Below are 17,859 nucleotides of genomic sequence, written 5' to 3' on the forward strand. Positions count from 1 at the left end.
AGGGAAAAGTGGGGGGAAAATGCTGAAAAAGACATTTGAAAGTACTCATCAGGATTTTTAATACTGTGGTCTGCAGAGCCTCGTCAGCTCAGCCAGAGCTTCATGCTCTCCACTGACTCACAGCATACACTCCTACTCCTGACTTGCACTAACATGATTTCACTAGTGAAGATCAATTCAGGCACTCCCAAAGAAAATGCTGGTTAAAAAACCATAGCTTGAAGCGGCATGCATCTGAGAGCCATGACAAACTCATCGCTCACTCTGAAAGCTGGAGGGGTTTGGTGATAGCGCTGTGGCACCCATGTCGATTTTACTCAGAGGGTCTGTCAAACAATGACAAAGGATTTGGAAGAACAATGGGCCACATTCACCAACTGTTCTTAAGAGCAGGTTTCCTCTTAAAACACACCTACAAAGTTTTCACAAAGATTCTGGCATTCACCAGTGTTTTCTTATCTGGGATTTGTTCTCAGGTAAAAACAGAATCTCCACACACTCCGGTTTCAGGAAAACACATCTACGCACACGTGAGTGCTGACATGTTTGTCATTTAGTTTTATTCAATTATACAGTTATAACTTCTTTACCAAGCTCATTTGTTTTTGGAATTGTCAGAAAAGTATGAATTTAAGGATGTTTATTAGTGAGGTCATACTTAAAGGTGTAATAATAATATTCTGAAGCCCTCGTGTATGGAAATGGAGAGGACAAAAAAGACATTGAGACAGATTTCTAAATGCAGTGTATTTAAAGGTGTTCCCCACAGGCTGAGAACTTATTTGTGGTGGTTGGTACTCTGGGAAGGTACATATACAGTGTGTGTGTTACAGATACACTGGAATAACAACCTCCATACACAAGTATCTGTGAGTACAGTAAATGACACAGCACGGACAGTATTGTTCAGGGCAGTGATACACCGGTGCCGAGGATACTGAGAGATGAGGGAAGACACTTCTCTCCACAAACTGCTGCTGGCAGCTGATGCTCACTCCTCTGCTGCCCCTAAGGGAGCCTGAGACCACACCTGAGCAGCCTCAGGGCCCTGGGTGTATGTGTGGTCTATAGCAGGAGAGAGACCACCAGAGACCAGCACAAAATGAGTCAGCAAAACGGAGCCACACACAAACACATACTCATTCAGAAACAGAGGCATGGCTGTAACACACCGTAGTCCATGGTACATGGTTTTTGAGATGAATGTTAAGGGATGAACTGGATCAGATGCAAGAGAGGATCTGTCAGCATATTAGCACTAAACATTGTTTTTAGTGTGAGGGTGGTTGAGTTATCTCATAGTGGAAATGTTAGTTTATGAAATAAGACCGGCACTGCACAGACGTCAAGGTGCTCCTGGTTCTTTGTAGGTGTTTTTACTTGTTTGTAGCCTACAAGCTTTTAATTTGATGTCACTGATATCAGTCTCACTGTTTACAGTTCACTCTCCTCCTCCAACGCTGTATTAGAACTGTAATAAAGCTGCATAATATGTAGCTTTTTTTGAAAATCTATTTGTTGAAAAATGCTCCAAAACAGATTTTTCACACTTCAGGGAGCATCACACAGTAAATCTCAGTAAGCTAATGTTAGATTTATGGTCTTGTGAGAGACGGAGCATTTATCCAGGTCAATGGAACAGTTCAGGATGTGGGGATGTTCTAAACAGGCGATGTATCATACTCAGTGGAAACAAGGCGGGGAGGGTTAGGCTCATAAATCATGCAGTTATTCATTAGAGCACCCACACAGTGTTGACAAAGAGAAACTGCAGTGTTTCATTTCACAATTAAAGGAACACGAGTTAATTTAATGGAGGCGCTGGTGTAAAGTCAATCAACTAGGTACAACAGATGTATGAGGACAGGTCTGTTGGGACATTACCAACTTGATTAACGTTTAAGAACATCAAATAAAATCTTCCGGAAGGCGCAGACAGGACAGGCACTTGTCAGTAGCTTATCTTAACTGCTGGTTTATAGAAACAGCGTCTGGTCTCAAACACCAGTCTCCACCCGAATAGTGGGGTTTTCCCACCTTATCTCCAGCACTAAACAGATATGCTGCGAACATGCCATTCTCATACTAAACAGACGCTGGGTGGGGCTGTTAATGAGATCAGAGACCTGCCATATCCTAACCCTAACCATGCAGAGAAATTAACCACTCCTCAATCCACCAAGTCCTTTATTTAGACTGGCAGGGCTTTTGGTGATAGATGCTTGGGATGAGTCCGTTTGTCTGGCACATCTGCATGTTGCTCAACACATTTATGACTTCCTGTGTTCCTGAGACCTACATGAGAGGACTATACATTCAGCTGCTCTTAGTTTCTCCAAAAAGCACCTGGTAAGCAGTGAGGTATAGTATAGATATACAATATTGTATAACCAATACAACCAGATACATTCTCTCCAAATTAATCCCCTGATTTCACTTCAAAAAAAATGGTTTCCACACGCCTCCATAGGTGGCCTGAGTTTAAACCTGCGAAGCTTCATCTTGACATAGGAGCTCAGACATTTCGTAATTCAGTTTCAAAACTCACAGCAACTGTACTTGTAAATCTTGGGCTCGGTGTGGAATGGGAACAATATATTTTGGGGTAAACAAAGCACAAATGCTTTAATGCAAGCTCTGGGTTTGATTGAGATCAAATACAAATACAGAGACTTACTGAAAGCATTGGCTGCTTTCGCTGTCCTTTAAACAAGTTTGTTCTGTTTCACGCTTTCTGCATTTTTTGTTAAAAGAGCATTAATGGATATTTTGGCCACTTTGTGACTGAGAAATGAGCTGATATCACAACACTGACATATTATAGCTTTAGGTTGTTAGCTTCTGAATACTGCATTCTAGCTGCTAGATGTGTTTCTCTGCCAAAAAATGACAGTTATGGGTTGGAAAACCAAAACAATGAGCTGAAAGACACTACACAGCTCCATACACTCACTGGCCACTTTTAGGTGCACCTGTATAATTGTATGCAATTCAGTGCAGCACTTCTGCCTTAACGTCTGTGTTTATGAAGCTCACACTACACATAGCCATTTGATCCATTGTTCATATCAAAATATTGATTAGTACAGCTTTAAATTTTGGCAATGTCAATTCAAAGAATTAAACCTTTTTTAAAAAAAATCATATAAAACAAAGTCTTACAGTGAGAGGTCATCAGGCTTTGCCTTCTCTCACAAGCACCACTACCACCATTACACTGGCCTGAAGGCTTCAAAACCTTCCTGATAACTATGTTTAGGGGCTTTCAGATAGAAAGTGACTCATGCTGTGCTGGCCACTGGGATCAGCACATGGCCAAAAGAACCCTGTCTGTTTTCATTCCTTTGACAGTCATTGCAGATGACAGTAACTGTGTCATACTGTATATTGTGATACCATGATATTTTCTGAGACCTTTATCATACTGTGAAAATCTCATACCATTGCAACCCTACTCCCAAGCTCTCTATACTAACCTGATGTTGTGTCATATAACTCTTACAATTCAGACAATGAATGTATTATTAGAGCAACATTAGCTGTTCCTCCATTTTGCCTTCCCTGCCTAGCTGAATGCCTCATTTCTACTGGCCCTACGGGTATTCATCACAGCGTACAGTGGTCAAATTTCAACTAGGATGAACTTCGACAGTTGTGAGCATGAGCTCACTATGCAAACTGCACACATACCTTAGCATGCTGCATGCCTGCTGCATCTCTAGAGAGAAGTTGATGCTCTTTTGAATGGAAGTCTGTTGGTGCCAGCATCTTGCAGCCATCAGTGTCAGACTATGACTAGAATTTATTTACAGATTCTTCATTTAAAAGGACATCTTGAAGGATGTTGCTCCTCCCCAACATCACTGCAGGGATGGACTATAGAAACAGCAGCACATTACTAAAATGGGCCTTATTCTAACTTCAAATGAAAAGCCTCATTCACTTCTATCAACCTCTCAGCATCATTATTGCTTGGTTTCATGTGCAGCAGTAAAATATCAGCTCTGCATCTGACATGACTATGTTAACTTTAGTTATTTCACACACACACACACACACACACACACACACACACACACACACCCACCATGTCTTCTTCTGCTTTTCCCTTCCCTCATAAGAACCCTCTGACCCAGGATAAGTGAGAAATTAAGATTTTTCCAAGAGCCAGTGGTTCATAACCATCTCAGGATCAGTTTCCTGATAGGCTGAGCTCAGCAAAATGAGTTACGGTACCAACTGCGGGGTGTTTAATCACTGGCTGCACTTCAAGCTCTTTCCAAGAGGAAAATATGACACTGCAATTTTCATAATTACAACGTATGAAGTCGTATACTGTAGGAAAGCACAGGCAATGCTGGAAAGAGGGATTGGATTCATGGAGGAGGGTGGGTAGAGGTGTGTGTGTCATGAAATCTCCCCAGTTATTCAGATAGATTGATTCTTTGAGCAGTGTGTGAGAGAGCAATTTCTTCAACAGTCCAGGGGCAAATCATCTAATTACAGCATTCACCGTGTGCACTTCAATTAGTTACTGCAAGAACAACACTTTGCAGCCCTGCACTGGGTTCCAGAGTGGCTCTGCATTAACCAAGATACAACAAAATACAAACCAGAAATGTGTGTTGGAAGTGCTACTTCAAAGAAATTATGGGTTTCATGCTTTTAAAACTGAATAACTGCATGGAGCTTTCCATGTGGCACGTGTCCTAAATCATCACCTTCCCACAAGGACACTATAACCCCAACCTCCAATAGAACTGCAGGAACACAAGTGGATTAGAAAGTGCATGCTGTAAAGCTAACAAGCACAGCTACAGTTGGAGGCACAGTGACAGTCTGTCAGTTGGCAAAATAAAAATACAAGGTCCTCATTTCACATCAAACAGGCCAACATTTTATGCTTGAAGTTGCACTATTAAAGAAATACAAGAGAACTCGTAGTTTCAATACAGTACATCACGCTGGGTCTCCAGGATATTAAGATGGGCTTTGTCTGCTATTCTGACATTTTAAAGACCAAACACTTGCTCAGTTAATTGCTTGATAAATCTATTTAAAAATTAATTATCAGTCTGTTGTCAATCAACCAATCGACTGAGGCTCCACATTAAAGTAGTACTGAAATCCATCCTATAAGCTCATTTGGTAATATTGGAAGTAGAAAAGACTCTGCTCAGCAGATTTACTTTATCTGAATTAAGTTTGTTGGCCAATCAGGGTCCAGTATGACAATGCCCATTATGACTTGTCTTAAAAAAAAATAAAAATCATTAATTATTTTTGGTTTAAACAACATAGAATGTTTTCTAGTTCTGAGTTCTAGTTCTATTGGAAAAACTGAAAAATCATAAGTAAAAAAGAACTTTTTATATAAAATCACAAAGCATCTATTGAAACTACTTAATAACAGAGCTGACAAGAATAATCATTTTAATTCCTTGTGAGTATTCCATTGGGACCACTCTGGCCTACCAGCCTTAATGCCACATCATGCCTAAAGGTTACAGCAATGGAGAAATGGTTAGCAGAGCTGGACCACCGAATCTATGTGAAATGTGTCTATGGACCAAATATTCCATCATTGCTCTAATAACATCTGTTTTTTCCTCCGCTGTGGTATGACCACATTAAATCTTTCCAGCATGTCGACTTAGAATATTATACACTGAAGATTAGAACAGAGCAACCAGAGGTGGTCAGAGCCACATTCTACCAGAATGAGTTAATGTGTAGTCACAAGTTTTGTTACTGTTAGTCACACTTATCGTGATATGACAAAGAAATGCAGTTGCTGTATTTAAATACATGCTAAAAGTGGTACTATAGAGTAGCACAACATACTGTGGCTGTGGTTTAAACACCAGAGAACAAAAAAAATGGGAAGCACATTGTGACAGGTGGACGTAAATGCAAGACACGGGGGTCAGAACCATGGGTTTAAAGTTTTTAATACAAGAATACTGAAAAAGGTAAACAGCAAATCACAATGCAGGTAGTTCTCCTTGTAATGTCAAGATTGGAAGGTTGGTGAAACAGGTGAGCACACAAACAAACACCAACAGAGACTGGGCATCCCTTGTTCCCCAAGGAAAGTCCCAAGAAGGTGGCTCCTAGAGATGAATGAGCCCAGGAACAAAAACCAGTGCAAACACTGTAGCGTTAACTATATTGTTATTTTGTCTTTTGTCATAACAATGCAAATGCTATGCTAATGCTTCATTAGCATTTTTGGCTTGCCTCTGTTTCAGCTACAGTACAACAGTTTACTGTATGTACAAAGTAGCAGGGTAAACAGCAATAAACTGTCTACTAAACTGTTTGTAGAATTACAGATTCCCTCCCTCGCACGGCAGAGCCATGCTGATGGTTCCTTGTAGTATTGCATATTTTCCAGGTGTGTATTATTATCATCATCATCATCATCATTTCTTTCACATAGGCACAGGACATACGTGCTAGTTGGAGGTTGGCTGTGTCTTTGTGGTGTGTTGGGTTGTGTGATCCAACAGTCGGCCTACAGTTGGGTACTAAGTTTTTTTTTTTCCACTCAATACATGAAGAGAGGACTACACACGTCAGCAGCAGAGGTAAAGTGCCTTAAAGTTCATAACACCCTGATATATTTAATGAGCTTCACTCCACTCATCATGTCAGCTATGTATGCAAACGCAACCTTTTATTCACTATTAGTTAACTATGGGTCATTTTGTGATTTTGTTGTTGTGTGCAACAAACAAAGATGTCACCTCTAAACCACCAGCATGCGACGCAACTAAAGTGGCGGAGGAGCTGCAGACAAAGGGATGCCCACAACTATGGTTGACAGTTGCTTTGGAAAGCTGATGGTTTACAACCTCGGCAAAGGCCAAGGAGTCAAACCCACCAGTTAATCATCAACTCCCTTTCACTGAGCCAGGGCCCATCAAACACAGACGCACATACCAGAAGAAGATATGGGGCTGGTTCAGAAGCAGAACACGGGGAAGAGGTCTAACCCTGCATTTCAATCATGTGGGGAAAAAGTCTGGGCAAATAAAAGGTTGGAAAAAATGACTTGGAAAAAGTGATATGTTCGAACCAGCATGATGCCTATCAGATATGGTGATGAAAGATATCTGGAGACAGCGGTTGCTCCTGGGCAGCTTTTTGTGCAGTTCAGTTAGAATCTGGGTCAGTCACATACAAAAGTTTTGAACTGTGAAGCTCACATTACAATTCCAGAAAGTGTAGTATCCGAGTAGGATGGGTACCGAAACCCGGTGCCAATACACAATCGGTATGTACCGGACCAAATCACAGTGCAGATTTTGGGGCCTCATTTCAGTGCCACTCAAATGCCTGCTAATTGATATATTTGCCCTCTGATGCTTTGAAATGGAATATAACGTTACAGGCAACAGAAACATCACTGCACATCAAGCACTAATGATTTCATTATGCTCTTGCTGCGTTCCATTTACCTCAGAGCTGAGAATGAATGGAAATGTTTTTTTAATGTTGTCAACCTTCATTTTATGCAGGGTATAAATTTCATGACGGCCAAGCGACCATGGCTGTCGTTGCCCTGTATATCTGTCAAGAGTTACATGGCCACAGTGGCCAGTGTGCCCTCATCAGGTCTGAAGAGCAATCTCTGTAAATGATAGTTCATGTTCAGTCACTGACGTACAGTAGGTGTGTTTATGGATGTATTAAGGAGAACGGCGCTTAATAAAGCTGTTCACCTGTGAACACTCCTCATAAAACCTCCATGACTCATCTAAGTTGACAGAATATGCTGTAGAATTTAATGTTATTCACTCTTTAACACTACTTGGTAACATTAACATTTATACGACCTGTTTGTTGGTGAACTCCTGCACCTTATGTTCACTACATCTACAGTGGTGTGAAAAAGTGTTTGCCCCCTTACTGATTTCTTATCTGTTTGCATGTTTGTCACACTGTAATGTTTCAGATCATCAAACAAATTTAAATATTAGTCAAAGATAACACAAGTACACACATCATGCAGTTTTTAAATGAAGGTTTTTATTATTAAGGGAAAACAAAATCCAAAACTATATAGCCCTGTGTGAACAAGTGTTTGCCCCCCTGTCAAAACACTGGTTTATCGCACCTGAGTTCAATTTCTCTAGCCACACCCAGGCCTGATTACTGCCACACCTGTTCGCAATCAAGAAATCACTTAAATAGGACCTGCCTGACAAAGTGAAGTAGACCAAAAGATCCTCAAAAGCTAGACATCATGCCGAGATCCAAAGAAATTCAAAACCAAATGAGAAAGAGAATAATTGAGCTCTATCAGTTTGGAAAAGGTTATAAAGCCATTTCTAAAGCTTTGGGACTGCAGCGAACCACAGTGAGAGCCATTATCCACAAATGGCGAAAACATGGAACAGTGGAGAACCTTCCCAGGAGTGGCCGGCCGACCAAAATTACCCCAAGAGCGCAGCGACAACTCATCCAAGAGGTCACAAAAGACCCCACAACAACATCCAAAGAACTGCAGGCCTCACTTGCCTCAGTTAAGGTGAGTGTTCATGACTCCACCATAAGAAAGAGACTGGGCAAAAATGGTTTGCATGGCAGAGTTCCAAGACGAAAACCACTGCTGAGCAAAAAGAACATAAAGGCTCGTCTCAGTTTTGCCAGAAAACATCTTGATGATCTCCAAGACTTTTGGAATAATACTCTGTGGACAGACGAGACACAAGTTGAACTTTTTGGAAGGTGTGTGTCCCATTATGTGTGGCGTAAAAGTAACACCGCATTTCAGAAAAAGAACATCATACAAACAGTAAAATATTGGTGGTGGTAGTGTGATGGTCTGGGGCTGTTTTGCTGCTTCAGGGCCTGGAAGACTTGCTGTGATAAATGGAACCCTGAATTCTGCTGTGTACCAAAATATCCTGAAGGAGAATGTCCGGCCATCCGTTTGTGACCTCAAGCTGAAGCGAACTTGGGTTCTGCAGCAGGACAATGATCCAAAGCACATCAGCAAGTCCACTTCTGAATGGCTGAAGAAAAACAACATGAAGACTTTGGAGTGGCCTAGTCAAAGTCCTGACCTGAATCCAATTGAGATGCTGTGGCATGACCTTAAAAAGGCAGTTCATGCCCGAAAACCTTCCAATGTGGCTGACTTACAACAATTCTGCCAAGATGAGTGGGCCAAAATTCCTCCACAGCGCTGTGGCAGACTCATGGCAAGTTATCGAAAACGCTTGATTGCAGTTGTTGCTGCTAAGGGTGGCCCAACCAGTTATTCGGTTTAGGGGGCAAACACTTATTCACACAGGGCTTTGTAGTTTTGGATTTTGTTTTCCCTTAATAATAAAAACCTTCATTTAAAAACTGCATGATGTGTTTACTTGTGTTATCGTTGACTAATATTTAAATTTGTTTGATGATCTGAAACATTACAGTGTGACAAACATGCAAAAAGATAAGAAATCAGTAAGGGGGCAAATACTTTTTCACACCACTGTATATGATATCTCAGAGTGCGCATAAATCAAGCTAGCGGTGCTACAATGAGGTTTCCTTTAGTATCAGTAAAGTGAACTTTGTGTGAAATTAGTGGCATGCCCCTTTAAAACATCTTGTCATCATAACATCCCTACTGCTCACAGCATCCACATCTCACCATCCAGATGCAGTATCCAGCTGCTGGCTCTAGTGGACACTCATCACAATAACATGTCAGGGGGCTGGTTACCGCTTGTCTGAGCAGATGTCACTTTATCGCCCTACGCCCCCCTCCCCCCCCACGCACACACACACACCTCTCCCTCCTCCTTTTGTCAGAACAACGAAGGCCAGTCCCCTGCTGTTAAGCATGCTCTCAGAGGCAGATGGCTGTAGGCCTGATGATCAATCAGTATCAAACCAAACTGACCTACAAGTGGTTTAGAAATGGACATGTTGGCTTCCAGCATGTCCAGAGTTAAACAAAAAAAAAAACTGAATTGGCAACCGCAATCTAGTTGCACAGTTGCCCCCATTAATATCATGGCGTCTTTAATTAAATTTAGTCATGTGATGTTGATGATTACACTGCTCTGGTGCCTCAAATCAAAGTGTTCCCTTTTCTTAGATATATCCTCTCTATACTCTCCAATAAAATATTTTAAGTTAAAATATTTTAAGCTTGCTAAGACTGTTGTTGACAGTCTTAGCAAGCACTGCATCATCCCACATGTAGGTGTGGCCTAGGTTTTTATTATCTGGCTCTAAGAAGGCCCTGATTTAATGGGAACAATGTCAGTTTAATTGTACTACTTTTATTTTATTGAGATTGATACTACTGGGTTGCTACACAAACAAATTGGCTTAAACTCCTTCCCTTGTTGATTCATTACTCCCTATATAGTAGTGATGTAACAGACTGTAGAAGAGCCATAAACACAGTGATACAATTTTGAAATGGTCACTGAAAAATGATCCCATCTGTTCATCAAAATCCATGATCCAAACAAAACTTTTTGTTTTCTGATTCAGTGCACCCCCGCTATATAACAGCCACTCAAAACCTAAGGTACAGTGGGCAGTAAATTGAGATTGCAGACATTTTTTCAATCACTTTGCATCACTGCTGACAGCTGTAAAGGCGTATGATACTTATTTTTGCATGAAATGAGGTTAGATCTCAGAGTTATGATTTTCAGCCATAACTGTGCAACTTCACTGAAACAACAAATTAGCTGTGTGGAAAAAAAATCCCATCTTGTGGCATACAAGGGTTTTGATAAATTTTATGGATAAAGATGAAACCAATTTACAATGATGAAAGTTTTCTTGGACTCACAAAATAATCATTGTGTAACTTTGTTCATAAGAATACCGTTTCTAAATGCACCTGCTGTAGTGGATGCTGATTTCTCTTCAAATATAGAGAGCGACCCCAGGAACTGCTGGAGGATAAACCACCCAATTATATCGGTATTTTGACGGTGGGGCATTATTTCAGTAAAACTCAAGGACATCTACTTAAATCAGATTGTGCTGAGAGAAGTGGGGTAAATACAAGAGGAAACGTGGTCTTTTGTTACTCCACACAAACTAATCTAAAGTTCCTTTCATGAAGAACCATTTTAAAAAGTCACATACGATGAGCAGTGTGGATTTCAATGTATACAACTCAATATTGTGAGCGCAAACCTGGTCTACTCAAGGCGCTGGTGTATTTGTAGAATTAAACAACCATCTCTTTTTTGACAACCCTGCCTTAACCTTGGTGTATTCTGAGGATGTACGGTCAAAGACTGTGTCAACAAGAGCACATACTAACCCAGCGTGTACACACCAGCTGCTGCCAGCCTCGTCCCTCTATTTCCCTCACACATTTCTGACCTTGCTCGGGGGCCCCCGGGGAGCCCACATCACATTCACAGCAGCCTGCATTTGCAGAGGGGCTTCTTTCACATCCTCTCCTTACACTGGGGTCAAACCAATGACAAACATAGATGACAGATGTTGAGGAGGGATAGCTGTGGAGAGACAATGACCACACTTCTGGTAGCCGTAATGTGGCACAATGGCTCAGCAAGAAGATCCTGGGTTTGAACTGTCCAATGCGATCATACCTCATTAACCCGGAGGCCTTTGAATAAACAGAACGCATGAGAGGAAAGCTCTGTTCTATTCCAGTTACCTAGCCTCGTTAGGTCACATTGGCAACCAGGAATAGCAGTGTAACAGTAGACAGACTCTGTGAGGTCTGGTCATGGGGGGTATCTGCAGATCAGGCAGACCTGTATATGTTTGTAGTCTATAAACAGAACTCGCATGGATGTAGGGGAAAGTTGGGGGTACTGGGGACAGAGTGGCCAGAGACTGCAACGTTATACCGCTGTTCATGCATGGGCGGAGTGACCAACCAAATTCCATTCAAAAAGTCTGGTAGCTTAAAGCTTTTGTGCAGTTAGTTAAAATATGATTGTGTTCAAACCTGACTTAAACGGCTATATCGTGTTAAAATGATATTCTAAGAGCGTTAAAAGAAATTCTAAATAGACCTTTATGTAAATGAAATATAAACTTTTGTAAGCTAGCGGCTAGCAGCTAGCTACAGCCCACCAGGGTAAACTGGTGTAGCTGGCTACAATCAAGTTGTGAATTACAAAAAAAGAACATGTTAATAAAGTTAAATTCTTACGGGTTAGGGTATTTTGCTGGATTTATAACCCATGTTAATTCATAATGTCTTATTTGATGATAATGTGTATGTATAAATAATGATGTAAATAGCAGAACCACAACATCCTACTGTTGATATTAGCATGCCGTGTCCGCAGCATGCTAGCTGGTCAGTGGGCATAAAGTAGCCTAATGTTAAAACAAGAAGCGTTTGGGTATAGAGGTGTCCCCACAGCCCGTAACTTTCAATGACACCGTCCGCCGGCTATAACAATTTACAAGCCCAGTTAAGTCCTACAAGGAAACCGACTACAACCACTGAAAACCGCGTCATTAGTCCGTAGTAAAACAGACAAACTTACTTCAACTCCAATGAATGAAACTCCTCTCTCCCTCCGTTGTTTTCATCGCCTCTCTTCCTCAAAAATAACGCCACGTGTTATTCCTCTCTTTCTGCGGGTCACCTTGGAACAGCAGGAGCGTTTATGGGTTTTGTCCCGACACGCTTTTGTTATGATAATCCTCAACTCTAATATATTCAGCGGTTGCTGGATGTTCACAAAAGGAGCTGTCTGCTTGTCGGCTGTTAAACACGGCTTCACCCACTTATGCGTTGGTATATCCCAGTTCATTCAAACCGGTGCGGGACTGTACGTTCATTGTCTCCCTCCCAGCTATGCACGTAGGAAAGACGCCCTCTCATTCTGCTGGGGCTCCTATAAGAAACAGCTGACTCACTCATTTCTCAGCACACAGAGAGTCGGGACTGTCAAATAGCAAGCAGTGGGAGAGACAGTGGGAGAGGCAGCGGAGAGGAGTGGGGGGAGGGAGGAGGAGGAGGAGACGGAGACGGAGGGAGAAATACTGGAGATCCTAGAGCTGTGAGACTAGGGGAGCACGGAGTGGAAAGACAGACAGGAGGAAGGGATGTAGAAAAATCAACTACTAAGTTACATTTATTGATTTCTTGATTATGTCTGACTGTAGCCTGGACTGAGTCTGTTTTGTTTTTGCATCACTCACTATGGCTAATTTGACATATCAATAAAGCAGACTTTCATTTGACAGAGGGCCAGAGGACATGCCAAGGAGTGTCTCTCTCTCATTGCCTACTTTATCACTATATGAAAGAACAAATGTGAAGCTTAAAATAGTAAAAGACATTATTTCAAAACTATAAAAATGCACATTAAAGGGGCCATTTGAGATAAGAGTTCCCAGAAAGCACATTAGCCTCTGCAATAAATGTTGATACTGTGTGGTATCCTCTGTGGTGGAAGAAGTACTCACTCAGATCGTTTACCTGAGTAAAAGTAGCAATACCACAGCGTAAAACTGCTCTGTTACTCTGTTATCCTATTGTTGTATGTAAACTCTTAATCTGGCCTATTTCCTTCTGAAATATAAAATAGTTTAGTAGAAATGAAAGTAAATAAAGTACGTGTTCTTAGTTTATGTAAAGTACTTAAAGGCTGGGAAGTATTGTTGTTGTACAGAATGTAACTGTGATTAGGTTGAAAAATAACAGTTTGTTAAAATGAGAACATCTCCCAGTGCATATTTTCCTTAGACCCTTGGTTCTTGGTAAATATTCATATCCTTCAAACTTCACAAATCAAGTTCATATTGTTGTCTGTCAAAAATGTGTGGTCTCCAAGGTCAACCCTGATGATGTCATTTTGATTTAAAATTTTGTATTGATGACATCACAGCCGTGCTTTATGTATACAAGATATTTTAGTTACCAATGTCAAATAATTAATGATATGGACCAGTCATGTCATCAGTTATTTCTCTGCTTACAGCATAAATGGGTTTAGATGTTTCTCCAGAGAGTGACTTGTCTCAACATGTTCCTCAGCTGGAGTGGAAGTTTTCTTTTGAGCTGTGAATTTGTCCCTGTTTATTTGAGTTGATTGGCTGAATCAAGCCAGTCAGTCTTTATCCTTTTAAAACAGCTGCTCATTCCACTTCAAACAGGCTTAGTTTCTACATGCCCTGTTATTGTCGGGATTTAGGTCTTTTGATTTATATTGCAAACCCAAGAGGATTACCTCTAAACACCAGCTGAGCACATTTCCATCATGTAACAGTTCTGGCTTGTTGCTGCCTGATTTTTCTATAAATTGCGAGGTATAGACTATTTATTTACCAAGTAGAAACACAGAAGGCAGGCAGTGTTAGGCCACCTGTGCCACGTATCAGCATCTAGTCATAGCTTACTATGATGCATCCTCTGCACCAAAGAGTACTCACTTGTTTTGAAGTGTCCTGTAATGCATTACTCATATAATGTACATAATTCTTGGGAGTGGTGAGTCTCATCTACTTCCTGCTCTAAAATTAGATTTGTGGCAGCCAACATTAACACTAAAGAAATCAGCTTGTAAACAACCCAAACTATTCCTTTCATGACTACTTCAGCCCTTCACACTGTGTATTACGATGCTTCCAGCAGCCTGACAATGAACTCTGGTTTACTCTCACACACATTCTTCAACCTGAAACGCCCTCTGGGCTAAAGTCGGATCTGTCTGGGGTTGGGGGGCAGTATAAATAGCCTTGTGTCTCCACTCAGGTTACCTAGCCAGAGTCCAGGTTGAAATATTGAAAGACAGAGGGACACGCTGACAGACAACATGTGTTCCTCTACACACACACGTTTCACAGAATCACGCAGGACACTGGAAAATGTGTGCAGAGAGCATTTAGAAAGGAATGATATTAGTCTGTAAGAACTGTTTGGGCCATTAGCATTTTTCAACACCAGTCTGACGATAAGAAATAACACTACAGTGTGTGATTGCACAGCAGCACAGAGGGAAGTTCACATCTTGCGGACACTGAGTAATGATGAGTAGTGTCTCTTAACTTGTTCTCAAAACACTGCACTATCTCTCCAAGGCTGTGATGTAAGCCTCTATGAATTTCCAGGACTAACAAATTACAGTTACATGATTTACAGTTTTATTTCCTCTCTGATTTACTTGAGAAAGGCAAAAATACACCAGTCAGTTAAAATTACAAAAAATAAAAAATGTTTCCTGCTGTTGTTATATTAGGAAATCTGTGCAAAGAATAAAGATTGTACAGTATACTAGATGTCATAGACAAGCTTTATGGCTTGTTTAATTTTGATGGATTATCAAAAGATTTCTGAAAGGTTCTTCAGTTTTTCTAAATTATTTTCATACAGTTAGTTATGATAACATTTTACTTTGTTAAAACAGAGATATGGCAACTTTTCTCAACAAATTAAAAAAAAATAGTGTCCAAAGAAATTGAGTCCATTTGAACTTAAAACAAATCTGAAGGTTAAAGTTATCACCCAAATACATGTGTATTAGATTTTAAGCTAACTGGACTGGTTTAGGTTTGAACTGACGTGCTTACTAAATCTGGTTAAACTGGGAATTTGCTGACCATCTGACTGCTTGAATTACTTATCCTAATGGATTAATAAGTAAGTAAAGTTGCCACCACGTCCCAGATCCTAGCTATGAAACTGTTGAGTATAATGTTATAAAAACTAGCGGTGGAAGAAGTATTGCAATGTTTTACTGAAGTAAAAGTATCAGTATCTATGTAATGTAAAAAATACTCAATATCAAGTAAAAATTCAATGCAGAGCAAATTTCACTCTGCTGTTAAAACAGGAAGCTCAGGCTGTTCTTCAGTCGATGGCAATTTAAAGTACAGTGTAGCTCTGTGGCTGTGTTTTCATTGACCAGGCAAAGAGCTGATGTATTGATCTCTGGCTTTACTGGCATTGTACACAATAGTAGGCAGGTGAAATTACAGCTGAGTGAAATAGAAACCATACATCCTTTAATATCTGGTCATTGATTGTTTTACAGTAGATACAATGGAAGTCCATTCCCACTGCACTTCAGGTGCAGAACTACCAAATGTGCAACAACAGAAACCATCAGCAGAAACCGCCATCCATCCATTATCTACACCGCTTATTCCTGAATAGGGTCATGGCAGGGCTGGGGCCTATCCGAGCTGACACTGGGCAAGAGGCAGGGTACACTCTGGACAGGTTGTCAGTCTATCAGAGGGCTGGCATGTAGACAGACAACCTACAGGCAATTTATAGTCGCCAATCCACCTTAGCTGCCTGTCTATGGACGGTGGGAGGGAGGAAGGAGGAAGGTCAGCCCGGAGCAGGAACCACCAGTAGAGTGCATTACGGGATAGACATCTAAGCTAATTCCTACCTTGGGAAAGACGGACGGACTTGGTGACCTGGAGTCCATCAACAGCACAGAGGTTCCCACAGGGATGCAGCATGATGACCCCTGACCTGTTCTCTATGTAGCAGTGCTGGGCAGCCACCCCGGGGCCCTGGATGCTGATGTCCATGGGACCATGACCCACAGTGGTCCGGCCTAGGGGGAACAAAAAAAAATTCAGCTAAAATCTGTGCAGTTTGTGTGTGTGGTGTAGTGAGTCCACCTCTGATAATATAGAGGCAATATTCAAAGTCATATTACTCACAGTGTACAGTATATTGTGGAAGTGATCTGTTAACAGTGGGGCATTATTAGAGTCATTAGTTTGATTTAGGTGCTTGGACTCTTATACACCTCTAGTCAGGTCTAGTTATAATCACAATTATTATTAATAGTAGCAAGAGTATGGATTGGTTCCTGAAGTGAGAGGACACAATGATGTAGTAATATGCAAATAAATTATGAAAAAAGGTTGCGCTTCCCATAATAATGCGAGTGTATCAAAAACATGCTATGTAAACCTCTGTATAAACTCTCCTTTAAACCACTTCCTATACAGATACCTTTTACCATATAATGTTTACTTCAAACATACAAACTTTACTACAAAACACACTGGGCTGAACAAATGCTCCATTCTAGTATATTTTAGGACAGTATTACCTGTAAATAAAAATATATATTAAGTGCTTTTTAAAATCTGAATCTAGTGGGATTGATGGGATAGTACCCCCTTTCAGGCTGTGTGTAACCTGAGAGACAAAACCCAGGGCAAATAATGCCAGCAAACTGCCACACCACTGGCTGCTGCTCAATAAGCTCACTGGTTTGAGTGCAGAGTGATAGCTGAAGGTAACGCTAATGACTATATCACCATATGTTTCAAGTCCTCTCTTCTCTCAATAAGAGAACAATGTTCATAAAGACTCCAGTAGGCTAAGAAAACCAACCTCAAACTACAAAAGTGTTTTGAGAACTGAGGGCAGCAGTAGTAATGTAAATTAGGCCTTTGCAACTTAATGTAGTAGCAGCAATTATAGTGGAAGTGCACTCCTGTCCCACTGTAGGTTTGAAAAGAGAGGTTTAGCATTAATGGTAAAATATGCTAGCATTAGTCATGCTGATTCAGCACTATTTGAGGGAAACAATGACACAAACAGCTGACTTATATTGAACCTTTGAGATGAGAGCCCAAGATCCAATAAAATGTCACAGGTGGGTGTAACAGACACACTTACACTCACACACACTCTGCAGCCAGAAACAGGAAGGCCAGCGGACAGAGAGGTGCTGACAGACAGAAGGGGAAATCATATAAACAAACAGATTCATGAGGTGAAAACCAGTCCAGTTAGCAAAGAAACAAGTGTGTATGTGTTGTTACACATACCCATAAATGTAATAAAATAATATTGTTACTATTAACATATGTAATAAAGCCAATAATGCAACTTTACCAGTGATTCTTAACATACTA

At 40.8% G+C, this 17,859-nt stretch overlaps 1 protein-coding gene across 7 annotated transcripts in view; it reads right to left on the reverse strand.

The window, feature by feature from the left end:
* Positions 1 to 17,859, reverse strand: part of phldb1b (pleckstrin homology-like domain, family B, member 1b) — a 79,144-nt gene that overhangs the window by 56,204 nt on the left and 5,081 nt on the right. For 6 of the 7 annotated variants that reach the window (XM_020620693.1, XM_020620694.1, XM_020620692.1 and 3 more), the window contains exon 4: positions 16,368 to 16,538. In XM_020620693.1, coding sequence (XP_020476349.1) covers positions 16,368 to 16,538 — 171 coding nt within the window. Of the gene's footprint in view, positions 1 to 12,506; positions 12,918 to 16,367; positions 16,539 to 17,859 lie in introns of those variants that run through there. The other variant, XM_020620697.1, reaches the window with a different exon arrangement.

The sequence above is a fragment of the Monopterus albus genome, unplaced genomic scaffold, assembly GCF_001952655.1.
Source record: "Monopterus albus unplaced genomic scaffold, M_albus_1.0 scaffold246.1, whole genome shotgun sequence".
Lineage (NCBI taxonomy): Eukaryota > Metazoa > Chordata > Actinopteri > Synbranchiformes > Synbranchidae > Monopterus > Monopterus albus.